Genomic DNA, 27,105 nt, shown 5'->3' on the forward strand with positions numbered 1-27,105 from the left:
TTAACCATACTGTAGTAACAACACTGTACATTAAAGCACAGCCTCTGCTGCAGGTGGCTCACCATTAAACTCCTTTAACCTGTTTGCCTTTTGGTTACTGGTTGTTTCTACACCCAGTAAAATAAAACAGGGCTAAGACTCATTTCCTCTCATGTTAGCTCAGAACTATAATAAATGCACAGACTAACAGAGCTCTATTGGTTTAAATACGATTAATTGAGAGAATCAAGTGGAATATTTCTGTTTTCAGATGTCATAATGATTTCTCAGATTTCACCATATATATCTGAATGGCAATAAACCAGCTTCACTGTTCATACATTTGGAGACTGGGAGGTTACTTCGTTACCGCTTCAAATCCAAATTATATCAGCCATAATGACATTTTTTTTCCACACCATTCAGTGCTCCCAACATGTTTCATTAAATATGAATTTACCAGGGAAGTCTAAAACTGTTGCACTGCCTACTCTGTCATTACCTAAGGCTGGAACACTGGGAAACATTCAAATTTTATCCCCATCTGTTCTTTCTAGTAGTTTTGAGCAAGTTTCTGGCAAAGAGATTGTTACTAATTGCAATAACATCTCAAAATTCCACTTCTTGTACATTGATAAGGAAAATCAATAGTCTTAACACCTGTAACAAGCAAACAGTATTAACTGCCCTACAAAATAAAACTGTTAAGCTATAGTAGGAACTTTGGTCTACTGCTCTCAGAGCCAAACAAAGAATAACATGAAATTGCACGAGTTAAATATTGAAACCCTTTTTAACTAAATGGAAAAAAAAAAAAAAAAAAAAAAGGGAACAGACCAGAATAATAATCGAGCCATGCTCAATTTATTGTCCTGTTAAGTATAATACTGTAAACTACAGAGAGATTGGACAAGCACTAGAGGTAAGATTTACATTTAGATAGCTGGGAAAAATGAGAAATATTTCATACAGTGTTAAAAAATAGCTGGGCAGAAGAGCCCTCCAAATCAAGTCTTTAAGATGCCTCAGGCAGACAACAAACAAAACATTGCTGCAAGGCACAGTGTGCTGCAATTTGAAAATCCAGTGTTTAATTAGAGAGAGGGAGACATTTTCAGTGCACTTAGCAATTGGTTTTAAAAAGATGTCCCGTGTCTTTCACATTTTCAGTATCTCAGCTAAAATAGACAATCCATATTCTCAGTTAAGGACAGCAATGCTCAGCTGCAATAATTACAGCATTTTAAACATTCATATTATTAAAAATTAAATTTCTAAAAGCTATTAAAGTGAAAACATTACCACCACCTTTCATATATATGTAACTATTCAGTATTAGGCACATCCTTGGCTACTGACCAGTAGTCTATAAAAAACAGATAACTCTCTGCCTGGTCCACTTAACTCTATTTGAAACACAACCGTTTCTGTTACCTGTAAATGCAATTTTCAGTATTGAAAGCTATTTTGACTTCATCTTCCAACGATCCTCTTTTGGGTTCTACTTCCTGCCTACACCAGACTGCCTTCTGATGTGGCAGTCAATATATTTTCATACATTGCCGTTTAATGTTTGATTATTGAACCAATCATAGAATGAAGGTGATCAAATCCCATTCTCTCCATTTACAGGTAAGAAACCAGAGTGATCCATCATACAGAACAACAACAAAGATCACTGAAGCAAATAAAAGATGTTAAAACAAAATTTGTGCCCTCTAGGGGAAATATCAGAAAAGTGCCATTCATTACAAACACTTAGGCTGTTTTTTCAGAAAGCAATATTAAAATCTCTATCAAATCTTTTATACATTTGTTTAAAATATGTGTAAAGACATATTTCAGGTAATTCTTGCAAAAATGGTGAAATATCAAGGTCAAACTTGGACTGAGCCCCCAAAAATCAAGCAAAAAATTATGTCGTCTATGAACCTGGCTTTGACAGCCACACAGACATCTTCAAGAATGCATCAGTACTGCTGCTTACATTCAGAGTGCTATGAAACTGCCAAGTACAACTAATAATATCTATTCATATTAATAATTATGTATCAAAGCATCTATCTGATAAAACAGGGGAAGACTGCTTAAGGATCTTTTACTATCAGTCCTCCAGCATATAGCCAAAGTCTGTAAAGAAATAGTTTCAAGTGTCAAAATTTCAAAGCAGATTAAAATTTGTGAGCAGACTGAAGATCTTTTTAGGTGCACATACAGAACATACTTTTAATAAACACTTCTATCATTTCTGAATGTTAGAGTGTACTTCCTGTATCTTATTTTGTCATTTTTGAGTCCAGTTGTGCAGTATTTCTTTTTCTTCTTTAACTTAAAAGTTTTCTTAAAAGTTTTGGCTTCGTATCTTTCTGCTGCATATAAATCATTGTCCTTTTTTCTTGGTCTCCATTTCTGCTTGGGTCTGTGGTCAAAATAGATACACTGAGCATTTTGTGTACAATTTGAGTAAAACAGACAGAGATATTTTAAGAAATAAATATTCAACAATTATAGAAGCCGTAGAAACGAAATATTTCATACTAATAAAATACATCTATTTTCAAAATGTTGCATTCTTTTCCCACCAAAACCTTTCAAAGCAGATGTCTGAGAACTACGAAGTACTTGCTTGAAGTAACCAGACACGGCAGCAAGACTAGATGACAGTACATGGTTTCAAGTTGTGAGAATCCTTCTTTGTTTTCTGGCTCAAAACTTAATTCCTGAGGTATTTCTTGTGATAAGACTCTAACTGATTTATGGAGGAGGCAAGTGATGGGTGCTACAGTGTGACAATCAGCATCACTTTGTGGACATTTGAAAGCACCTTCCTTCAGAGCTGTTTGCCTCTGGAAGAGAGTGCTCAGAAGTGTTTACTAGCGGAAGATCTGGCCTGTGACTAAATAGCTCCAGCTTGGTATGGGAAAATTGGGGAATTATACCATTGTGTCCTGTGAAAAACAGGATGCAGGCGGACATCCCTGCTCCCTCTTATCTGCTGGAAAGGAACAGAAGACGGGAACAAAAGAGTTTCTGCTGAGATCCCAGAGCCAAAAGCTGCCATTCCAAGGAGAGCTGACTCAACCACTTTGGATTTGAGCTACCACTCCAAAGAAAGCTGACTCAACCACATTGGACTTATAAATAAGTTTGTACTACCATTGGAAATTGTCGACATGGTCACAATCATCATCAACGGAACAACAAGGCCTGAAGACCTGCCACTACTGCAAATCAATGACTGAACTACAAACCATGCTGGATCCATGGTGGTGACTATCTCCCTCTTGCTTCCTACAAAGATTCCTTGCTTCTGTTTCCTAACCATACCCAACACCCTAACTTGTAATAGTGTCTGTCTTTCCCTTCCCCATCTCCCTGATTAAGATTTGTAATAAACTGGTCGGACCAACATTTGAATCGTTGTTTCTTAATCTCATGCTGGGTATACATATATCAAAGAACCTCCTGTCCCTCCTACAAATTGGAGCAAGACACAAGTGCTTTGCATCTATATGCTGCCTAAACAGAATGCTGCATCTCTGACATTTGGTTGGGGAAGTTCTAAGAAATTTTAAGAGATACATTTTCTCAATGAGGAAAAACACTTCTAATGAAAACACTAAATTATAAATATTTCTACAGCAAATCTACCTGAACGGTTGTTTTAAACTTAGAGAATGTCTTTGCGTGTGGATTTCTTTTCCTCCAAGTTGGTGCATTGTAAGATCCTGAAGAATATTTGTCTGCAGAAGAAAAAATAAAAAAAAAATTCTTAATTTCTGCCACATTTTTAGGAAAGATTATCTCATTCTGCTATATAATTTAAAAATAACAATTACTGAAGTATCAAATTGCTTGATCAGATGAGTCATACATCACCCCCGTAATGCAAGCTATCATTATAGATTTTCCATGATGCTTACAGATTCTTCAGAACAAATGTTCCTGTGTTGAAAATCTTTCTAAAGAGTGGATTGCTTTTAGAATAAACAAACCCATAACCCAACAAACCCTTTTATCTCTGCTCATGAGTGCATCAGATGCAAGACAATATGTTAAGGAATAGTCATTTTGTATAAAATTTGGTACCAGTTTTCAGTCTTTTATTTGAGTCAAGCACATTTTTTGGCTCCAAACCCTATGGCTCCGGTAGTCTGCAAAGAAAAGGTACTGAAAATGGTGAGAGTTCTTTGTATGACAAAAACTCTGGACAAAATTTCTCTGAAATGCTCTTTCCCTTTTCTAGACTGGAAATTTGTTAAAATATATATTTTCCGCTAAAAACATTTGCTCCGTTATAACTATACACACAATCTATTATTCCTTCAGATCTGAACAAAACAAATGTTAAAAGGAAAAAAAAATCCAAAACATTACACTGTTAGTCCCTAAGACTAAACAGTGATGTTGAGATTGATTTCATCTACACTTTCTCATCTAAAAACAATGATCTGTCAAGGGATGTTCCTTTTATTGGAAATGAAGAGAGAAAAGCACCTCAAAATGGAGATCCAGCTTAACAAAAATAAATAAAACTGGCAATGTATTATTTTATTATTTAAATTATTTATTTGTCACTTTAGTGACATATAAAAAGAAAACAAACAGCACAATTATTAAAATATCAATGAAGATTGGAAATAAAACCAAAGCTGTGATACTATACTGTGTGAAGCTGCATTAGAAAGTTAAAAACAAGTGAGAGTTATGAAATTAATTACATCTGAAAGAGCAAAAAAGTAACATATGAGATTCTAAATCCCACTCTAAGCTTCTTGTAAAATTCATGACATAGTAGCTTTTATCAAGAAGACAGATGGTAAAAAGATGAAGGAAAACATCATCCTGAAGGAATGGCAGGAAGAATTAATTTGGCCTTCCACTCAGTATAGACAATGTGAGAATATAATAATATATATCACAAAAGTTCGGAGCAAACTTAAATTGGTAACAGAACTTTGAATACTGTCCAAGACTTCGTTTATTCTGGAAGAAAATTTATCATAAATAATGAAAATAATCATAAATCATACATAAAACTCCAGTGAAATACTAGTTGCAAAGACAAAGACAAAAAAATAAAAGGTCCTTCCTTCATCCTCTGTCAGGAGAAGAAATGGTACAATAAATTTTTCTTGAGAGGAAATTAAAATTCTACTGGAAAACTATTCCTACTACTATTACTATTGATACTTAGAGTAGCACAATAAATTAAAGTGGAATATTACGAGGTCTATTAAACATCATATTTCAAAAGAAAGAAAGAAAAAAAAAAGAAGTGGGAATTAGTACAATGTTTAAATGCGTTTTTATCTCTACCTATGGATATTACTGCAATTTAATTATGAAAATTATGCTGGATGTTGTGGTTTTATGATTTTTGGTTATTGGTATTCCACATCGTAATATCATGAAGTGCACTGGGAGTTCAAGTTAATGCTCCAGTTCCAGGTACTTGTCCCAGAAGAGAACTACATTCCTCAGAAGACTGTTTGCTTTGCTGTTATCATTTCTGCTCAGGGGGAACAGATGTAAGGCCTTGGTAAGCCCTCTTTTCTATCATCAGCTTCTCTTTCCTGCTGCTCATCCTGACCACACACATCACCTCAGCACTAGCACACGGCCTACAGCTTTCAGATACACTCTTTCATGATATTTATTTGCTTCAATTCTAACTATATTGTACTATAGTGTGTTACCTTGCATTCAGATACTGCATTTAGTAAATTAGTTTGTTTCTCCTCAGATCACTGTCACTGTTTTTAATTATTTTGGGGTCCCCTGTTTCCTTTATGTGGAGGGGTGGATTTTGCAAAATCCCTCTACCCTAGTAGTCACAGAACTGAGCCAAACCAGCCCATAAACCATAGACAAGTGACAAACATGAAAGCAGCAGAATACAGCCAGGTATTTTAAGAGTCATCTTAAGACTTCTGTGTAAGCAGAAACTCACCTGGATATCCATTAAAGATTGGTTCCTGTATTACTCTGTTATTACGGTAGAACACATACGCTGATCTTCGAGGTTCTGCAGAATTGAAGTAAGTGTTTCTTTCAGTCTGTCTCACAGAATGAACAGAAGAAGCAGTTTCATTATCCTTCCTTTGATAATTTCGTTGGTAATTTGTTGTAACTTTTGAGTATGAAGTGGGAATTCCTAGAATTGAAAGAACAAATTTATAAAAGTAATGTTGTGATATTACTCAAAATTTGACATATCAGAGATAAATGAAGGCTGGAAGATCAAATTTATATATATATATATTCTGTACAGACAGTCCACTCAAAGTATAGACTGTCCATGTGCAACTCAAAGAATTGAATGAGGTACTGCTAAATCATCAAATAGTTTAGTTTATTGAAATGGATAAGCCAACTGTTTTCTAAAAATACCTTTGCCTGTTCCTGTATTAGGTGAGTTTCTTTGCTCCTCAGAAATCCATTTCTTTTTCTTTACTCCCTTAAAGTGGTATTTCTTCACCCTTTCAGAGCTGTTTGTTGCTGAAAGATTTAAATAGCACAGATTTACTTTTCAAAGAGCACACATTTTCTTCCCAAGAAATGCTATGATGTGTTGAAAACCTAATCTCACACTTCATTCACAGGTTTCCTTAGGGAAGGAACATTCATTTACTCTTCAATTGTTTTGCAAGAATAGTTACATAAAATGAAAGCAAAAGTTGCTACATTTCCACTAGCACAGTTCAAGGTCTCAAAATCCTGATAGCAAGCTCAAACTTCAACAATAACAAAGTCCAACAGTACTTTGAACTAGTACAATTACTTTGACTGATTCTGTCTCAGAATGTTGCCCACTAAGAATCAGAAAATCTTCAATTATACTGTAAAAAAATTAAAAAAAAAAATAAAATCTCGTGTAAAAATCAGAAAATATACAATAAAATTAAGTACCTTTTACATTTGAGTACTTTGATGCAGTTGGTGCTCTTTCAAAAGGTAGTACCTCACTTCTTTTCCCATTAACGTATTTATTTCTCTGTGCTGCAAAATAATCACCCCCTACAGAAAATGAAAAAAATCATCTTTACTAAAGAACATGCTGAAAAATTAAATGTGTATGATTTAATTACAGCATTGCTTCTCAGCTGTAACTTTTTACTAGTGATAGTAAAAATCACCTAAAAGACATATACTGTGCATAAGTCATAGTAAAAGAGGTAGGTCAAAGAGAAGGTGAACATGAGCCAGCAGCATGCACTGGCAGCCTGGAAGACCAACTATACCCTGGACTGCATTAAAAAAGGGTGGCCAGCAGAGAGAAAGAGAGGTGATTTTCCCCTCTACTCAGCTCTTATGAAGCCCTACCTGGAGCCCCCAGCACAAGAAAGATGCAGAGCTCTTGGAGCAGGTCCAGAGGAGGGCCACTGAGACGATCAGAGGGCTAGAGCACCTCTCCTATGAAGAAAGGTTGAGGGAACTGGGATTGCTTAGCTTGGAGAAGAGAAGGCTCCGGGGAGACCTCAATATGGCCTTCTGATACTTGAGCAGAGAGTATACACAGAAGAGGGAACAACTGCTTATGAGCGCAGATAGATAAGGGGGAATGGTTTTAAACTGAGACAAGGGAGATTTCAATTAGATATCAGGAGAAAGTTTTTCACACAGACAGTGGTGACGCACTGGAAGAGGCTGTCCAGAGTGACTGTGGATGCCCCATCCCTGAAGGCATTCAAGGCCAGGCTGGATGCGGCTCTGGGCAGCCTGGTCTGGTGGTTGGTAACCCTGTACATAGCAGGGGGGTTGAAACTGGATGATCATTGTGATCCTTTTCAACCCAGGCCATTCCACAATTTTAAAATAATATGTAAGATACATTTATACTGCTTCATTCTTGTCTGAAGCTAGAAGATGCACACCACTTTGCTCAAAGCTAGACCAAGTATCCCTAGTATAGTAATCAATTATTCTGCATCAACAAACCAAGGGGAGAAAAAGGAATAACACAGTAATTCTTATTAGTTTTTACCAGTATTTAATATTTATGAAGAAAAAAGGAGCAAATACTGTTATGTAAACATACGCAGTCATTCCTACGCTGACTTTGTTAACTTCACAAGCCACTTCTTTGTCCAAAATAAAAGGGAAAAAGTCAAATGAAACCAGCGTAAAGGTTTTTTATATATACTATAATCTTAAAAAAATGGAATCAAAAATGGTATTTTCTTTACCTTTAGTGGTGTAGTATTAGGAGTGTATATGATGTGAGGAATAAAAAACAAAACAACAAAAAAAAAACAACTATGTATTTCAATTATTATTTTATATTTAAGCAGTGACGTTTGTTGCTGGCATATCGATTTATGGCAGCTTTCTCTACCACATTATGCTCAGTACCAAGAAGCCAGTGTTAATTACCTTCATTTTCATAGGATTTATCATGTGTTCTGCTAGTACATGGCACTGATACATTCCTTCCTGAAGTCTCTCTCTCTCTTTCCACATTATTAGATTTTGTAGGAATTGTATTACTGTCACCTGGAAAGGCAAAGAAAGAACATTTTAGCTCCCTGTGTATAAGCACAATAAATGAAAATGTCATTCTCTTCCCTCCACATCTATGAATTAGTAATTAGCTTAAAGCAATTTCCTTTAACTGCTTGCTTTATATTCTTCTTTCTATTTATTACTTATTTGGATAGTGTATGGTGTAACTTAAGCTCTGATGTGTAGCATGTGAGTTAAGGAAATCCCACAATAATTAGGTTAACCTGAGATATGGTAAACTTTGTCTACAAACATGAAAATACCTACCTTTCCACAAATCATGCTCAACAGTTTCCATTGGTAATTGCTCATTTTCCAAAGATGGAGATGGAGATAACATTTCTGTTGACTGGTGTTCCTGAGGGTACTGAATCCTGTAATATTCTCCTAAACATATCCCCAAAAGAGGAAAAAATGCATTATATATAATATATATAATAAATTATATTATTAAGTTTTTATTTTCTATATTTATAATATTATTTATATATTATATTATTGTCATTATTATTTATATATTTATTATATGTTCATAAAAGGGTCACCAATTTCATATTTACCAGATTTATAGCACATTTCCTTTATTGCTCTTTCCTCTTCAATGTCTTCAGCAGTCCTTTCCAATAGATCAGAAATACCTGCAGGAAACATTTTAAAAAGATTATTTTCTTGTGCTGTACAAAGACCTTTAATGTTATTTTAATTAGCTAATAACACAGTGAATTTCATTTTTGTCATGATTATTCCTAAATGTTAGGTTTTCCCAAGTACAATGGAATTTCAGCTACAGCACCTATTAAAAAAGTCGATTTTTGTTGACTTGAAGTGATTTTAAACCATTTTCAGTATTAATTTGCAAAACATTTGTTTACTCTCATAAGGAAATCTCAAGGAACATGTCATCAGGGACTTCTTGTCACAAAGCCTCTGCCCAATGTTGTTAACCTGTAATGTCTGCTGGCACAGCTGGTGAAGTGAGTGTTTCTTGTCTGTCTCAGTTAAGATTAATAAGACTAATCTCTAAGTGAGATGCATCCAACTGCTTAATTACAGGTGTAGTGGTTTTTTTTAGTATTTGTGTTTTGCAATACATATATGTGTGTAAACCAGTGAAGCATATTACATGAACTCTACTAGATTTAAGAATAAACTTTTGTTGTAATAAAATGCGACTGCTAACTGGATTTCAGCCAGTTTAATAAATCAAATTGAACAAATGATTTGAGTGGAAGGCACGCAACTATCTGTTGTAAACAAATGTTCACTGATGATTATGTACAGCCCCAACTCCTGTCCAGAAATCTTTTCCCATAAAAAGAAGTACTGCCTAAACTTGCGATTTTTACAGAATAAGTAACCCATAACATTAGATGCTCCCAAAGAAAGAAAATACTTGGAGCTGTACAGATCAAAAACATTTTGTTCACTGTGAAAACAAATTGTTTCCTGACCTGCTACTGTAAATCCCCTACCAAGCATTCCTCATTGCTAACTGGTAGCAGTTCTGGCTAACTTTAAGCCACACAGTAAACCCTCAGTCAACAAATACTATTAAATATTAAGAATACTGGTGAGAAGAGGAAGATATTATGTGTTTCTAAATGAGGAAATACCATCTAACTGGATCACCCTCAAATTGAGAACTTGTATACTATATTATAGTATCTGACAGACATCTGAATATTTTAAATTCTAACTGATGAAAAACAGAATTTGTGAACTATACCAGCATGAAAATATGAAACTAGATGCTTTGCAGGAGTTAGAAAATACTGGTTTAGTCATGCATCCAGTGATCAACAGTTTTGTTGGAAAACAATTTCGAAAACTTGTCAACAACTCTTTCCCAAAATGATTAATGGTCATTAAGAATAAATCAGTTACGAACTACATTGCAAAAGGTGAAAAACAACCACTCTACTTCCTTGCAAGAGGAAAAATAAAACTTGTTTACTATTCCTGTTGTCTTCATCCTTGTCTTCATCCTCGTCTTCATCGTCCTTATCTTGGCCGAGTTTTATAACCAGTGGAGGGTGAATTGGTCTTATAAAAGCCTCCTGAATTCTGAGCGACTCTTGACTATGGGCAGAATTCAGAACTCCTTCTTGGCCTTCCTGTTGAAATACAGTATCTGCAGAAAAGAACATGATACTGATTTTTTCAGGAGGGAATTGCAATACAAAATCCAGGTTCAGACCAGCAGGAAATCCTCTGAAATAATTATCATATTTGAAGTATCTTCAAATAGATTAATTGTGCCTTTAACTTCAGAGGCAGCAAAAGAGCACTTTCCAAACACAGTGAGAATTAAAATGCATGCATGCTACCTCCTCTGAAGGAAAAGATAACACACTGCTGACTATAGCCTTCTGAAAAGAGAAGCATTTTAATCATTCTACGCTGTTTAAAAAAGTCTGTATATCTCTTCCTGCTAGTAGACAGACAAATCTAAGTCAGTAACTTTCTTCCTTCCACTCTCTTTGTAGATAGTTTACAAAATAGGGAAATATGTGCATAATATGTACATGTATATAATATATGTATATTAGTAATATCTTGGTTGAAGTGAATCAATGATTCTAGGACTCATCTTATGGAAATATATTAAGCATGCTAAACAGCAGGCAGGCCTGTATTTGCTCCACAGGGCATCAGTTTTGAAGAATTTAGTACTGTTAAGCACTAAGCCAAATCAAACTTAACAAGATTTTTAAGTCTTGAAATAAATAGATACAGTTTTAGTATTTGAAGTGTTACTGTGAGCACCCAGACTGTGGAGTTACACATATTCAAGTAAAATGCAACAGGTCAATTTTCTTGTTCTGATTCTTGGATATTACTCCTAGAAAGCGTGCCACAGTGTCTATTGGACATCTTATCTAGTTCATACCATACCCAAAAGTGTACTGAAGTTTACAACAGCTCTGGCTGGCAGAGGCTGATGCTGTGGATATTGGAACTGCACTAAAAGCAGTATGGACGCTCATACAAACATCACTACCACTGCCTGTGGGAACCCAAGTGGGGTAGTGCCTGAAAGGTGGGCCCTGGGGTACAGAGCTATGTTGCAGCAGTGCTTGGAGAGCTGCAGCCTGTGGGAAGGCCATGTGGGATCAATTTAAGGATGGCATCCCACTGGAGTGACCCCAACGCTGGGCAAAGAGTGATCATAAGGGAGCAGAAGAGATGAAGCATTAAGGACTGACTGCAGTCCCCCATCCCCCCCATTCCCTTGTGCTGATTCAGGGGAGGAGGTAGAAGAGAATGGACAGAGAGGAATGTGGTTTTAGTTTGCTTTTTGTTTCTCAATTCTCTAGTCTTTTAGCAGTTGGCAATACACTACATTAATTGTTTCCTTAGAGAAAATGGATAATTTCATACTTTCTTAGAAGTATTAAGTTTGTCTATATGTATGAACTTTATATATAAAAATGATAGTGGAGAAAGTGTAATGCACACAACTGCAAGCTATTGGTGATATTCACTGTGGAACAGTTGAGCGCCAACTATTACATTATAGAGAAGGAAAACATTTTAATATTTTAGTCCCTGAATGATGCTCTAGAGTAAGGCCAGAAAAGACCCTATCAATTCAGAAGTTAAAAGATTAATGATGTCCTATAAAACAAAATCTTCAGACTAAATCTGAGTTGTGTTTTCTGTGTAGTGCAAAAAAGGATGACTTACCATCTACCACTCCAAAAATACAGCACAGATGAAAAGTTAGTGTAAAATCTGTATTCCACAGATCCCAGCAATCTAAATTGCCATTTACTAATTCATCTTTTACATAACTAACAGCTATGAAGGTTTTTAATGTTCCACCTAGATAAATGAATATAGAAACCCATCCATATACCAATACAACTCCTTTATTCACTACGAACTTAATGTGATAGCTAGTCACACCTGATTTATTTGCAGTGCTGCATTTCTTGATGTTAACATGCGCTATTTAAGCAGTGGAAGTTTAAGGATATTTTCAAATATTTTCTTAATTTGGTAGACAAACTGTAGAGGAAATGCTTTTACTTACTGCTACTAGGTGGCAGAAAAAGTCCATTTATATTACGAGGTTTGCTATGATGGAAGATGCAACTGATCCTCACACAGCCTAATGGCTGCGTTTCCCAGAAACACAAGATGTTGCTGTAGTTTTGCTGTGAGACAAAACATTTTCAGACATTGTAAATGTAAGCATACAGGTGGACTACACTGACTAACATACAGTGTACTGCGAAGAACTGATGATTAACACTTTGGAGGACTATACAGTGGTCTGTTAGAATGTTTAAAGTTATCTATATTTAAACCAAAGGATACAGAACCATTGCCAGATTAGAATAGAGTACATCTGTCTACATACTCTACTGCAGACATTTTATGAGATGTTGGGAAGAAAAAAATATTTTTATTGTATACAGTATTTATTTAATTTACATTTAATCTACAGAAAGGGATAATCAGACCTATCTCAAATGAAATCTGCTGTAAAGTGCAAATCTCATGCACATACTCTCTTAAAAGACATGGACTTGCGGGAAAATAAAGACTACAAAAACCCAAAACCATAAAGATGCCTAAAAGAACCTGAAAATGTACTACTTTAGGAGCTTGTAATCCTTGTACAGACTTGTCAGATATGGATTACAAAAGAAGGAATAAAACTCTTCCGTTTCATTTCCCATTCAAGACCACTTTGGCAAGAGAAAGTCACTTTTAACTTCAGACTAAAAACTATGCTTGAAGGAACTCAGTCCTATTTACCTTTGTGCAAACACCTCCCTTGTCTCCATAATGCATACAAGCTAAGAGGTTTTTCACAGTGACAAAATCTTCACTATAAATCCTAATGAGGAGAATGAGTTTGAGGCTTACACGTGTAAAATTCCCATATATGATGTATTAGTGGCTGTTTTAAGTGAGAATCTCCTCCAATGAGACCATAGATCAGCCAAGTACAAAATTATTATGATGAAAAATATTTACAAGTTACAAAAAATGTTCAGGATTTGATGTTCTGAGACTATTATCATTAAACTGCTTAGGCCATCTGCCAGTTGTTTTTTCATACGACACACATAAGCTTAATGGGAAAAAGAAAGTATTGACATTGTTTCATTCAGTTATTTAATTATTGCTGCTTCACTTCTACATACAATAACAGTGCTGGGATTATACTGCTCAGGATTTTTCCAGATTAAGTCTGTGTACAGTAGTGCACAATTAGCATGTTTCCAATGAAAGTCCCTTTCTTTAGTCAAAATGGTCTCCCTGCCTTTTTAGGTTTTTCGATTCTAGCATTTTCTTTGATTATACAATTCATTTTCCATATAACCTGAGCTATCATTCACAAGCATGTCACAAGGAATCTCATAATTAAAAGCAGGTGTGTTCTCATGAATACCCTGAAGAACGGAAAATCGAGTTTATATTTGGGGTATGAATTATACGCCAGCTGAGAGTTGCGAACACCAGATGACCAGCTATTTCTCAATGAATTTGTCTATTTGTTTTTTTGAGGAAAACGCAGACCTTAAATTGTCTGAATTTCCCCTAAAGTAAATTGGAATATTCCCATCTGCTTTGTGGAGGATAAGTTTTGCTCAGCTACAAACTTTAGCAGCTGAAGGGGCAGAATCACGGAGCAGCATCTCAACACCACATTGCTTTTGGAATTCAGCCAATACAGCTGGTTCATGCACTGAGACATGCTTGGGTTTGGAGCCAAAGCCTGTTTCCAAAGCACTAATGCCTAAATTGCTAATGCTCAAACAGATGCAATAACCAAGAACCCTGCACCCAGCGCTGGATTTTTACCAGTTGGAACAGAAACATTTATTTTCTTGAAGGATGAAACCCATTATGAATGGCTTCATTTTCCCTAACAGGCTTTAAAGAAATTCAGGTAACAGGTGTAAGCAGAAATTATAAACGTGGTCTATTCATTCGGATTTAATATTAACACTGGCAGATTAAGAGAGATGAGTGATGAGTGATTTTTAAGAGAGATTTTAAACTTCTGTGCTTCCTGAGCATCTGAGCCCTACTCACAAGAGTAATTAGGATAATTCGCCCTTTTCACTTCTGAAAAATCAGACAACTGATTTACACATACTGCTATGATAAAGACATACCAACTTCTACCGGTAGATAATAAATCTCCCTCTAAATATGCATGTATCAAAGAATTCAAGGACGCTGACCACTCCCAAATCTATAGCATTTACCTGTGTGTACGGAGAATAAAAATAGCGATCATTCCCACCTTCAGCCATTTTCACTTCTTACGCATCAACTCTGCTCGTTTTATTCAGGCAGAGCATACACTAAAACATAAGAGCTATCCCAGTACGGGGAAATTTTAAATTTTATCCTGAAAACCGTACTTTCCTTTAAAAATTGGGTTTTCAGAACTTCAGCTCCGCTTCTGTTTTGAAACAGGACTCCGACTGACAGCGTAGCTAAAACTAAGTACAGCAGAGCTAAGGAGGTGGCCAGGTTGGTTAACAGTCAAAGATGGTGGCTACTGGGGATAGAATGTTACGTTTCCCTGGTTTCCACCACTCCTCTAGATCTTGTGGCATCATCAGATGACATCACATAGCCTTTCAGGCTTGAACCTCCTCCCTATTTGCACTGCTGGAGAATTGAACATGTTAAATCGAACCTTTTCCAAGTTTCTTGTTAACTCCTCTTTCACAATTTCTTCTTGCAAGGTTTCTTTCAAAAATTTTGCTGTAAAGTGGAACAGACCCGTTTGGCATAGTTTAAACAGTACCCAGTCTCTCACTGCAGGAACTGTGGCCTCCTAAACAAATATTTAATACAACAAATACAAATCTTACCTCTAAAATCCTTGAAACCAATGCTTTTCTTACCGTATCTCTCCTTGTACTGAGACACTTGCTGCTTCCTGTCAGTACACTCTAAGGCGCTGAGTGCTGATGTTGTTTCTGTTAATCGCTTTCTCTCGCTCCCATGATGTCCACTGCCACAACTAAAGCGGAGAGAACAGCATAGACTTGTGTTACCAGTTAACACCTCCATTCTCATTCAGGTCCTGGGTTGCGATGACTTCGCTTGAAAGTGCTGGCTAGGCTCAGGGTGGGCAGGAAACGCAAGAGCTCTAGCAGTTCCGTACGCTTTCCACCTCAACTCAACACCCAGGAAATTTAAGAAAATAGATTAAGAACAGATTAATACAATGAATAAGGGACGACCAGTGGGCAGGAGCTAATAACTAAACAGTAACTGAAAACATAACTGAAACAGTTACCGGTGCCAGGAACAACTCTTAACTCCGACTGCACAGAGATCCTGAGCAACGAAAGGAGGCGGCCGTCCCGCCAGAGGTACAACCTGACACTTAGAAGTCTCCGCTCCTTGGGGACACCGTTCCCATACCCGTGCAGAGGCGGTGCGAAGGCTGCCGAGCGAGGGCAGCCGCTGAAGTAACAGCCAACGGCTTTCACCTCGGCCCCAGCGCGAGCTCCGACCCGACGCTCCGCCCGCCGCGGAACATCCCCGCCCGACGCGAGAGGCGGCCCCGCTCCGCCATGGGGCTCCCGCCGGGTGCCGCCGGACTACGCCTCCCATGGCGCAGCGCGGTGCCGGCGCGCTTCCGGCCGGGAGCGGGGCCGGCGGTGGGAGAGAGCCGGCGGGGCCATGAGCCGCAGGGGTGCGGTGCAGCGCAAGGTGCCGTGTTTGTTCGTGACCGAGGTGAAGGAGGAGCCGTCCGCCAAGCGCGAGCGCCAGGTGACCGGAGCGGTGCGGGCTGGGGGAGGCGCTGGGCCCGGTAGGCCGAGACCGGGAGTTGGCGACAGCGGCGGTGTCGCCCAAATGAACCCGGCCTGGCTACGGGGGAGCTCCCCAGGGGCGAGGGCGAAATGTCAGAGGGCGGGTGGCATCTGTCTGTGCGGCTGTAGGCTTCCACTTCCTGCCTTCCAGTTGGACTGAAACATCTGCGGGCTGACAGTGAGCTGGGAGCTGTGTGACTTTAGTCGCTCTTTCATTAAGGAATGGAAGAACTGAAATAGCGCCAATACATCAGTAACTGCATTGTTAACCTTTCAGTACCTTTACCCTATAATGGTCCTTTCCTTTCCTATATTGCTATTCCTTCATATGGAAAAAATAGATGGAATTAGGTATGTAGGCAAGGAGCACTGGGGCAGTGGCTGCTATGAAAGGCAATGCTGGTAGGAAAACTGACGGATGTTTTCTTCACTATTTGAATATATTATCTTCATATGAACTTTATGTTATGGTTATAGGTAGGGTTAATGGAATGTTTGAGGGAGAACTCATTGCAACCTTTCAGTATTGAAAGGAAGTGTATGGAAAACGGGGAGAGTGGCTTTTTGTACGTGGTCTGATAGTGATAGGGAACCATTTCAAAGAGGGGAGATTTAGGTTAGATGTTAGAGGGAACATCATTATTCAGAGGGAATGATGTGCTGGAATAGACTGTCCAGAGAGGTGTTGATGGCCAGGCTGGAAGTGGCCCTGGGAAGCCTGATCCAGTGGGTGGTGCCACTGCCTGCCGCAAGGGATTGGAACTATGTGGTCTTTAAGGTCCCTTCTAACCCAAGGCATTCTATGATCCTATAAAACAGTCCTGCAATGTAAATGGAGTATGTAGAAGCTTCTCTTTTTGTGAGTCCTATGTTCTGTGTTCGGAGACATTTTCAAGATGAGGGCTTCCTTATGCTTGACCAGCAGGCAGAGACAGTGACCAGCTTATAGTTCAAAGCTGACTAGGGAGAGAGGAGGGAGGGATGATTATTATACAGGAAAATATTGTTAATTCAAACACGTACAGGCCAGCAGTATAAAGCAGGAAAGTATGAAAACAATGCAGTAATGTAGCAGTGATTAGGATTTAAAATACATGTCTTCTTTTCAGCCATTTAAAGTTTTGGCAACAGAAACCCTAAATGAAAAGGCGTTAGAGGCAGATATATACCATGCAATTCCTACTGAAAAGGTGGATGGGACCTGCTGCTACGTAACTACCTATAAAGGTAATAAGGAAGATCCATGTACAGGTTTCTCATGCTGACTAGTGGCTTGTTGTAGTTGATCACAAAGTAATAGTTACCATAAATATCTTGAGTTGTCCTTAAAGTTGTTAGAAATTTTACTCTCTGATATATGTGAAGTACAGTTTAAGTTAACATGCCTCATTTGAAAAATCATTATTAGTAGATGTTCTTTGCATGCTAGAATTTATGTAGAGGATGTTTAACTTCCTTGAGAAGGGTCAAAATTATGGAGGTACTATTATGCAGTAATAGGGGTACTATTGCGTAAGTAAACCGCTGTTTTTATAACTTTGGGGTCTGTAGGGCAACCATACCTATGGGCCAGGCTGGACAGAAGACCCAACAAACAAGCCGAAAAAAGGTTCAAACGATTCTTATATTCAGTGGACGATTGTAAAGGTCAGTAAAGATTTTTTCCTGCAGGATACTTCACCTCTCATCTGACACAGAAAATGTTACTTATCCAGCTCCATTTTTTTTTTTTTTTTACATGTCACTCATCTTTTCTTCTCTTGTCTTAATTTAAATATATTACTGGCTATTCAGGTGGCTATTTCTTAATCTTAACTACTTAAAGGCCAATATGTTACTTTAAACCTCTTGATTCTAGACTGTAAATCAAGCACTGGTGCTTTTACAGAGTAATGTGCACTGCTGTCTTTCAAATAAGGTTTAGATCGCAGTATTTTAATGCTTCCATTGATGGAGGATCAAAATGTAATTCTAACAGTTTGCCAGATTCTAAACCCTGCATTTATATGTCTAGAATTTCTTTGGAATGTCGAAGAGGATTTCAAGCCTGTTCCAGATACCTGGATCCCAGCCAAGGAAATAGAGTTCTCTAATGGCAATCCTTTGCCTGATGAAAATGGACATATGCCAGGTACACGTGGTAAAATGGTGAAAAAATACTGTTTTGAAGTGAATCAGAATTAGTAAAAATAGTAGCTGGCACATATAGAAATCAGTCAGAATATTATTCGTTCATTATCCAGAAAGGCTTTGTTCTGACATACTGAAAATAACAGTTTGTCTTACAGATGAAGTTTGTCTTACAGATGAAGTTCTGTACGTCCATACTAGAAAATTGCCATGTTTGTATTCTTCTTATATTTCTTAGTTATAACTGTTTCTCTGATAACTCTGTTTTTAGCTAAGGTAACTGCTGTGGTTTTCTGTTGTTGTTTTGGTTTGGTTTTAATGCATATACAGATTTATTTGGCGTTTGATAAATTTAGATGCTTATTTTGTTAAAATGGAATGTTTTTTCATAGGTTGGGTGCCTGTGGAGAAAAACAGTAAGCAGTATTGCTGGCACTCATCTGTTGTAAGTTATGAGACTGAAATGGCACTTGTATTGAAACACCATGCTGACCCTGGGCTTTTGGAAATCAGACCGGTGTCACTGTCAGAACTTCTAGAACAAACACTGGAGCTTATTGGGACAAATATTAATGCAAATCCATATGGTAAGTTTGTACTGATAAAAATATTGATATTTTAGCTGGAAAGGCTTTAATTTTCTTTGTTTAATTTTTTATTTCTTTTTCTCTCTTTGAATAGAAGAAAAGGCATGTTTAAATATGTAACATTTATTAGGAAGGAAAGGAAGGGCTAGCTCAAAGAATACTCTCAGGTTGGTACCCAAAATGCACTCAGCTTAGAACATGAAATTGTTACAAGTTTGTCTATTAAACCTCTGTCTGCCTGCATGTTCTTCAGGAGTTAATATGAAAGTGCTTTGCTGTAGCTTTTCAACAAAGAGCAGCAGTTTTATTCATGCAAACAAACATAAAACTTTCTGCATGAAAGTAACTGTGATTTTAGAAATATGTGCCTATTACATATATCTGTTTATAGGAAACAGTTTATGGCATACCTGAAACTGAGGTTTCTGCTATACCGATGCAGAGCTTTGTGACTCCTGAAAGTTGGTTTTGCTGTCCAAGACCTCTGCTTTCTCAGTATTCAGGACATAATCTAACTAATCTTTACTGCAATTTTCAGGCAGTTAATGAGTACAATCTCATTTTTAATGAGAATTTCCCAGGGAAAAAAAAAAATACGCTGGCTGGAAAAGTTGTGCTTTTTTTCTTGATGCTGCTTAATTCATTAAAATAGAAAAATTCATTCAGCCAATTTTTTTATAGTTTTGGTCTTAGTTTTCAGTGTGTTCTTTGGCCACTGAAGAGGCAATGCTTTTTTATTAAACATCCTTGCCTAAATGATATTGCGCATTCATTAGAAAATATGCACTTTCTCAAACTAAGATGTTTGTGATATGAGTCGTGATCTGAAGCATGAAGAATTTAGTGGCTCTTTGGTTACCGAGGAGGTGAACATGAGCATGAAACTGACGACTGTAACAACTGAGGCATGTTAATGTATATTCTATAAATAAAAGTTGTATGAGGAGAAAATGGCTACATTTGATATTTATGTGTAATTGGTCTTTTAAAGACAGTATATTGCTGTAAAGTCTAGTAGAAATCTGCCTTTATAGAGCACTTTTTAGATGTCTGTAATAAAAGTGAGGTAAATGTTAAAACACATAACTGCAGAAAGATTTTTGTTCCCTTTAACGTAGGACTGGGAAGCAAAAAGCAACCTATACATCTTCTGGTACCACATGGAGCATTTGAAATAAAGAATCCACCTACTTTGAAACAAAGTGACATAGTGTCCTGGTTTGAAGGCTGCAGTGAGGGCAAAGTTGAAGGAATTGTTTGGCACTGCCGTGATGGATGTTTAATCAAGGTAAATAGATAGACAGATATGTAGAAAGCACTATAATAATTTGTAGTTGCTGGGGCATTGCGGCTTATCATTCAGTTTTTACCTTCCTTCTCAAATTCTTTGCTAGCAATCGTAGCAAATTTGGTTACAGCAGATATAAGCAAGCCACTGAATAGCATTCACCACAGCTGATGGTTTCTTATATTTTTTTATCGCCTACATTATGTTTATAGTAATTGAGAGTGTAAGATAATTTTCCTATCTACACAGCATTTGGTCCATATTTTAAAACTTTGTTTAAAAATTCATTTCTTCTAAGGTTGACTTAAGAGAATAAGGACTGATGGATGTAATCTTTGATTCATTAGCAAGTTAATTTTTATTTCTGATGCTTTAGAGGACGCAGTGTTTCTTGTTTGCTTTTTGTGCTTTGCTTAGTCATATTATTCTAACAACAGATAACTCATAGATGTTTATCAGAATTGACCTAGTACAGAGAATCCTAGAACTGAAGGCTCCAGACAGGGAATTCTCAGGCTGGTATATCAAAATCTCTAAATGAATCTATTTCTTCTTATTTTAGCTCCATCGCCATCATCTTGGTTTATGCTGGCCACTTGCAGAGACATACCTGAATTCTCAGCCCGTTGTTATTTCTTTCAATAGAAATGACTATGACTGTGATTTTGGACCAAAGAGTTTGTTTCACCAGTTTTCAAAACTAGACGGTCAAAGATTTGACAGACTCAAAGATATCAAGTTTGATGACTGAATTTACTTTTCTATTTAATAGCTCTATGTCCTGCATTCCGCTTTTTTCTATCACAGAACTCCTTACAGAAAGGAATCTTCCTGCTTGAACATCAAGCTCTGTACTCTACGGTTTGAAGTCTTTCTTAAATGACTTATCATATGTAGTAGTGTATGTGACATCCAGAGCTTCTAGCATGTTTATTTTCATTCTTGAAAAATCCTCAACTTGTGCACCCATTTCTGGAACTGCTAATGGTGAAGCAGCACGTTGTCTAACAAACTGGCTGATCCAAGTAGCTTAGTTAATGAATGTAATCAACTGTGAAAGTTCCCTAGGATGAGCTTTGCTAAATATAATTACTGTGACACAACATGTAGAACTCAGATTCAGGATCTAGTTGGTTCTTTTTTTATCAGTGATGAATATATTTCTGGTGGGACCGGAATTAGGCCTGAAGTTTGATGACTTCTTAAACCATTTATGTCTTTCTTGAGTGAAAATATTTTATGGTCTTATTCAATTGATAAGCTGCAGCTTTGTGCCAGAACCTGAGAAATGAATTAAGCTACATCCTACATCTGCTTCCACTATTTTTGTGCAAAGATTAGAGGGAGTAAAAGGAAGTATACTCATTCTATTTTGAAGATTCTTAGTGAGAGATCTGATTTGGCTTCATAGTACACATTATAAGACTGCATCTGAATTTATGAAACATATTAAGAATTTGAAAAAAGATGGCACAAATAATAAAGTAAGAATGCATAGTGGTTTGAGTGGGCTTTTACTTGTGCTACAAAAGTATACATCTATATGTATAAAGTATACAAAATGAAAAAATTCACATAGTAACTGTACATTTATCTACAAAAATACTCCTAGTTTGGCTGCTGTACTGCGAGCATGTTTTCCATTCTTTACTCTTGAATTTTCTACAATTAATGTAAAAATAATGAACGTTGTAAGAACAGAGATGACCACAACACAGTCTACTGTTAAGATGCGAGACAGACAGAATAAATTACAGCATTGTTGATTTGGAATTTACCATACATAAAGTGCTTTCAGAGTTTCTGAACTTCTGGTTAGAGTTGAAAACTCGGTCTTTTCCTTAAGAACATTTATTACTGCAATTACCGTTCAGAATAACGGCAGACTTGATGGGAGAGGTAAAACTGGTTTTCATTTTGACTGGTGTATGTGGATACTGACCGTAATCCATTGACTTAATGAATTCAGCAAACTGCAGAATATGCCAAATCATTATGACTTCCATACTTTTTTTTTCTTACCCTGGAATGACAGACAATTCAGTATTCTGTAACTGTCCTAGAATTTATTTTCCTTATCAGTACTAAGGAAACTAAATGCCTAATCAACAGAACTATTGGCTGGGCTATCCACTTGCATGCCAAACTCTTCAGACAGCTTCTTTAATCTTTCTTCTAAAAGAATATTTTTTTTTAATTCTTCGTTATAGTTGTATTTCAGATCTTCAATTTCTTCAAAAAAGGAAGGATTGAAGTTTTCCAGTTCTTTTCTCATCTTTTTTGTTTCTTCCTATTACAAAGAACAAAGGGATATCATCTGTAATCAAAACTTAGGAAATACTTGGCATCAACAGCTTTTTTTCCCTTTTCCTTCAGAGGCAAAGGTGTTAGAGAACACGCATTCTACAACAGACAAATCTACTTGGGAAAATTCACTAACAATAACAGCTTCATAGGCATAATGCTTAGAAATTGACTTGTTTTTGTGTTATTTAGGGTATTAAATAGGTTATTCTAGCTGACTATAGTTGTGATCATTATCTTTCCCAAGATCATCTCTGCAACTCACCTTTAGCTGCTCTTTCTCCAACTCAGAGGCTTTCAGCTGTGCCTGGAGGTCAGCGACTTCTGTCATTAACTTATCATTTTTTTCCTTTGAAACTTCACTATTTCCTGCAAAAAATATTGATAGGAAATTACAGGTAAGTATAATCAATTACATAAATAAAATTGTTACAATAATACTTCAGCTGTTTCAACTATAAAGAGATGCAGTGTGTAAACTCAGTTGTGATCAACAACCACCAAAATTTCAAATTATCCTGGCTATTCTTTGGTTCTCCCACAAATTAGGTAATGGTGTATTATTCTTGTTATTGAACGCAGTACTCAAATGACCAGACTATCAGCACATTCCTGAAAAATACATGTGCAGTTTTTCTAAATTAAATACAGAAAATTTGGAAAAGAGAGCTTAAGGATACTATTAATTATATTAATGATTCAAGAGCATGTTGTTGTTTGTTTTGTTTTGTTTTTCTTCCTAGTGTTATGGCAGCGTGCTGCTCTACAGCTCTCTTTGCTTTTGCTGTGGCTTTTTCTGACAGCTACTAATCTTAAATCATTCACAGGGCTGGTATCCTGAAATAGACACTTGTTTTCTAGAAGCCTGGAACCCAAGGCAAGAAGAGTAAGCAGGAAGGTTTCAATGAATGACTGAAGTTTTACAAGCAGTATTTGAGGTTTATAAAGCAGGAAAGATTTACTTCTGGGAACAAGAAATCTTGCAAAGATTCCAGCCTCTTGCTCAAAATAATTTTTTACTAATACTTCCTTATAAATATCTTAGGTAAATTCACAAACCTTAATTTGCTTCAGTTTATGGTATACTGCCACTAATAAAACCATAGAAATATTTGCATTATATTATCTTGGACACATATTGAGTAAAAATAGTTTTAGGCCCAAACTACACAAAAATCGTTATTTTATGTACTGGAAATGATTACCAGCTGCAGGATCTTCACTTGTGTACATGTGTCTCTGGTGCTTATAGTCTTCTATCTGGCGTACTAGTGCTGCTTTTTCTTCCTTTAATTGACTATTAGTTAATCTGGAATATAAAATCATTTTTTAATAATTTAAAAAATATTATGATGTTTAGGAATATGTAATACGTAATTAAAAATTGCAGTGGCTTTTAGCTGATCATTCTCATTTCATATATGTTGGCTGAGGAATACAGTACCTTAAAAGCTGAAGCTCCCTGATGAGGCCATGCTCTGTCCTTGCACTTTCAGGAAGGCGGCTGAGAAGCTCAATCTTTTTTGTTTAAAACAAACAAACAAACAAGTCTTTGTCTTGAAAACAGTATCCACAGATCGTGCATTTTACATGGAGTTAGTTACTTCTCTTTGACAGAGTTTAATAAAACAAAAGAAATAACACTAACATAGTAGTGGTGTAACCAAGTACTACAAAGGGTTGGAGAAAAAGTAATAACCTACGTCCAGTTTCTGCAGAGTTTCTAATTACGTACAGTACTCTTAAAGCTGGAGTGTGCTGCATATTTCATGAAGGATGGAAAGAAGTATTGAAGAGGATGTTAGGAACATAAATTGAAACATCAGAATGACGTATAGATATACTTATGAAAGTGATAACTCACTAAAGGTACTGACATATTTGCATACCTAGTGTCCAATTTTCTTTGTGTCATTTGAAATGCACGTAACTGCAATTAAAACTCAAATTAATGTATATTGACTAGAAATGATCTGTAGTCATAAACTAGAAGCAAAGAGGGAGTTAGCCTGTAGACATACCTTTCAGTAGAAGATACAAGAGCAAAAATTTAACATCTCTTTAATTAGATTTGTTTTTTTTAATACAGTGATTATTTATGAACTCTCATAAGCCTACTATTAGGAATAGATTTTGGTTCTATTATTACCTAAAATTCTTTGACAACAGATCCGTTTCTTTGAAATGGAGTGAACCATGACCACATCCTTTCATTTTCATTTGAGACAAAACAAACCTGAAATTGTGTTGCCTCAGAGAAATGTCACATCATAAAAGAATTTTCTCTTAATTTTGCTACTGGTAAGCAGGATCCAGCAGTTCAGGAGATGCTTGTTCATGTTAATAGTGCTGACTTTAAACCAGACAGAGAAAAGCAAACATAAGCAAATTGTAAATTGTTTTACAAAACTCCATTCCATGTTCTCTTTCTATTTACTGAATACATTTACTTGGTTAGGGAATGTATGACTTCTGTGTATTCAGCACTTTACTCTGAGAAGTGCCAGTGCGAGACATCCAGGGAAGTAAACCATGTACTTCTCAGTAAACAAGAAGATGGAAACTAATCCAGGATAATCCACTTACATAGACACAGGCCTACATCTCTGGCATACGTGAAACTCAAAATCTAATCCATCTTTTCAAGTGTACCTTAGTCAAATTCAGCAACTCTTCCATGTGTGAGTTATACTGTAAGGACTGTGTAAGGTGATGCCATATTAGAAAGAAACACAAAAATCCCCTTCAGGGTGGAAAAGTCATTCCCCAAAAAGACCTGAAGAAAGAAGAAAGTTCCTGTACAAAAATAACTGTGCTGAACAAGCTAGAATGATTATAAGACAATATGAAGTATCCATACTTACAGCCTTTCAAATGATCAGTGAAACTGTAAGTAAAAAATATATAGAGAAATACTACTTCCCCTGAGAAATCAGTATGTGTTTGTAAGTAATAAACCTTATAAGTCAGTGAAAATATCTAAATGTACAATTATGGCAACTAAAACTGAAAATAATTAAAGACATAGATTAAAGAAAAATGAACTCTGTCAGTATGGACATCAGAAGAAAATTAAAATTTATCAATCTATTCTTAGGCTCATCTGGTTCAGATTTTTACTCACTTGCTCTTTTAGATCCTGTAAGTTTTTATCAGCATTGTGTTCACGTTCTGTTGCCTCCTGAAGCAGCCGTTTAAGGTCAGTAATGCTCTGGGTTTTCTTAGCAATATCCATTTCCAGTTCCTTCATCTTTGATTCATGCATCCTGAGATTAGGGTCATTATGATTATTATTGTGTAAAGAGAGAAAGATAAGTGGAAATGCTAACACTTATAAAAAATAGAAATCAAGATATTCTCAAAGCAGGAAAGGTGTTGAAAAAAAAAAACGTGAAATGTGTTTGGAGTGCAAACCTTCAAATAATCACTGATCTAATTTAATAACTGAGCTGAATGAAACATTTTAGGATTATTTTAGAATAATGGTTCTTATCACTGTTCCACCATTACTGACCTTACTACTATAATAAGGAGTTATTGTAATCCTCTGTGGTTTTGCACATATACATCAAGCTATTCCTTGCTAAACCATGCATGTCTCTTACTGCACTCAGTTGGATGATGCAGTGGATGCACTGTTCAGGTCTTACTTCATTGTCTGTGTTCTAACAATTTATGGAGAATAAATCAATGTCATGCAAAAACTTAATACAGATGCAGGAGATGCAGACTCTGAACAGAAAAAGTGTTCTACAAGAAATGATGTTCTGCCTTGAAGTCTGAGGAGGAATCCATTTTGCTTTGAGCCAGCGACAAAAATCTTTTCCTAGAAACAGAAGTGTTGACTGGACTGCGAGACACTGCTAGAAATATCTACTCCAGTCCTCCTGCTGAAGAGACTTTTCAGATGTGGACTGAAACCTCTTTGTACTTGCCAAATGGTAAAATCCCTAGGATCGTGTAGGTGATACCCTACCAAGGACTTTTTATTACCATGTACCTGATCTGGAAAATATGTCGATGAGGTGGATACATGATAAAATGCTCCAATGAGCTTTTCTAGCTTGATACTATTTATTTACTTCAGAATGTTGTTAACCTTCAACCATCTTAAACCAAATAAAAAGTTTTTATTCACACTATTTGAAATAGTCAAGTATAATTAATCATAATGCTATATTTATATACATAGGTTTCTCCAAAAGTAATATCTCCTGTTTATTTTCATGGAAAGTAGAGAGCACAGTAATGCTATATGACAGCTAAGAATCTGCTCTGCAAAACACTGCTTTTCATCAGTATTAGCTGTGCATTTTTTCTGCCAGTGATGAACAAAAGCTTGCATAGTACAAATCTGTACCAGCGGAGGTGACCCCCTGTCACCGCTGCTAAAATACACCACACCCACTGCCTCACTATGCTCACATCCACTGTTGGGTCTCCAGAAGTGATCAGCAAGTGTTGATGAATGTGAATGGGCGCACCTTCTTCCATATGGAGGAATTCAGTTACA

At 36.6% G+C, this 27,105-nt stretch overlaps 3 protein-coding genes across 6 annotated transcripts in view; 1 reads left to right on the forward strand and 2 right to left on the reverse strand.

Moving 5' to 3' along the window:
• Positions 1-823: 823 nt before the first annotated feature.
• On the reverse strand, positions 824-16,061 carry C1H12orf50 (chromosome 1 C12orf50 homolog). Of its 2 annotated transcripts, none has more exons than XM_072352021.1 (12): positions 15,764-16,061; positions 15,366-15,484; positions 12,521-12,644; positions 10,439-10,598; positions 9,045-9,122; positions 8,752-8,871; positions 8,356-8,475; positions 6,892-6,999; positions 6,373-6,480; positions 5,933-6,136; positions 3,631-3,722; positions 824-2,398 (listed from the first exon to the last, which is right to left on the reverse strand). In XM_072352021.1, the coding sequence occupies exons 3-12, from the start codon at positions 12,545-12,547 to the stop codon at positions 2,360-2,362; spliced, it is 1,056 nt and encodes a 351-aa protein (XP_072208122.1). In that variant the 5' UTR covers positions 12,548-12,644; positions 15,366-15,484; positions 15,764-16,061; the 3' UTR covers positions 824-2,359. The 2 variants fall into 2 exon arrangements, with proteins under 2 accessions (XP_072208122.1, XP_072208131.1); XM_072352030.1 differs by having other exon boundaries at positions 15,847-15,983.
• RLIG1 (RNA 5'-phosphate and 3'-OH ligase 1) lies at positions 16,017-26,734 on the forward strand. The gene is made up of 7 exons (XM_072352042.1): positions 16,017-16,242; positions 17,393-17,510; positions 17,835-17,930; positions 18,298-18,414; positions 18,806-19,000; positions 20,119-20,288; positions 20,851-26,734. Exons 1-7 carry the CDS (start codon positions 16,153-16,155, stop codon positions 21,037-21,039), a joined length of 975 nt encoding a protein of 324 aa, XP_072208143.1. The 5' UTR covers positions 16,017-16,152; the 3' UTR covers positions 21,040-26,734.
• CEP290 (centrosomal protein 290) overlaps positions 22,390-27,105 on the reverse strand; it is a 47,959-nt gene continuing 43,243 nt past the window's right edge. For all 3 annotated transcript variants that reach the window (XM_072351977.1, XM_072351961.1, XM_072351970.1), the window contains 5 exons: positions 25,717-25,858; positions 24,037-24,110; positions 23,798-23,901; positions 22,858-22,961; positions 22,390-22,578 (listed from right to left, as the gene is read on the reverse strand). In XM_072351977.1, the coding sequence (XP_072208078.1) occupies positions 22,390-22,578; positions 22,858-22,961; positions 23,798-23,901; positions 24,037-24,110; positions 25,717-25,858 (613 nt within the window). The remainder of the gene's footprint in view (positions 22,579-22,857; positions 22,962-23,797; positions 23,902-24,036; positions 24,111-25,716; positions 25,859-27,105) is intronic.

The sequence above is a fragment of the Excalfactoria chinensis genome, chromosome 1 (genome assembly GCF_039878825.1).
Source record: "Excalfactoria chinensis isolate bCotChi1 chromosome 1, bCotChi1.hap2, whole genome shotgun sequence".
Classification (NCBI taxonomy): domain Eukaryota; kingdom Metazoa; phylum Chordata; class Aves; order Galliformes; family Phasianidae; genus Excalfactoria; species Excalfactoria chinensis.

Excerpts from the sequence above, each read along its gene's own strand:
- RLIG1 (XM_072352042.1), top strand. The coding sequence starts at position 16,153 with ATGAGCCGCAGGGGTGCGGTGCAGCGCAAGGTGCCGTGTTTGTTCGTG. Across the intron at positions 17,931-18,297 it reads TTCAGTGGACGATTGTAAAG|AATTTCTTTGGAATGTCGAA; the intron begins GTCAGTAAAGAT and ends TTATATGTCTAG. Across the intron at positions 18,415-18,805 it reads TGAAAATGGACATATGCCAG|GTTGGGTGCCTGTGGAGAAA; the intron begins GTACACGTGGTA and ends GTTTTTTCATAG.
- C1H12orf50 (XM_072352021.1), bottom strand. The coding sequence starts at position 12,547 with ATGGACTTTTTCTGCCACCTAGTAGCA. Across the intron at positions 6,481-6,891 it reads AAAGTACTCAAATGTAAAAG|CAACAAACAGCTCTGAAAGG; the intron begins GTACTTAATTTT and ends TAAATCTTTCAG. Across the intron at positions 2,399-3,630 it reads AGTTTAAAACAACCGTTCAG|ACCCAAGCAGAAATGGAGAC; the intron begins GTAGATTTGCTG and ends TTTTGACCACAG.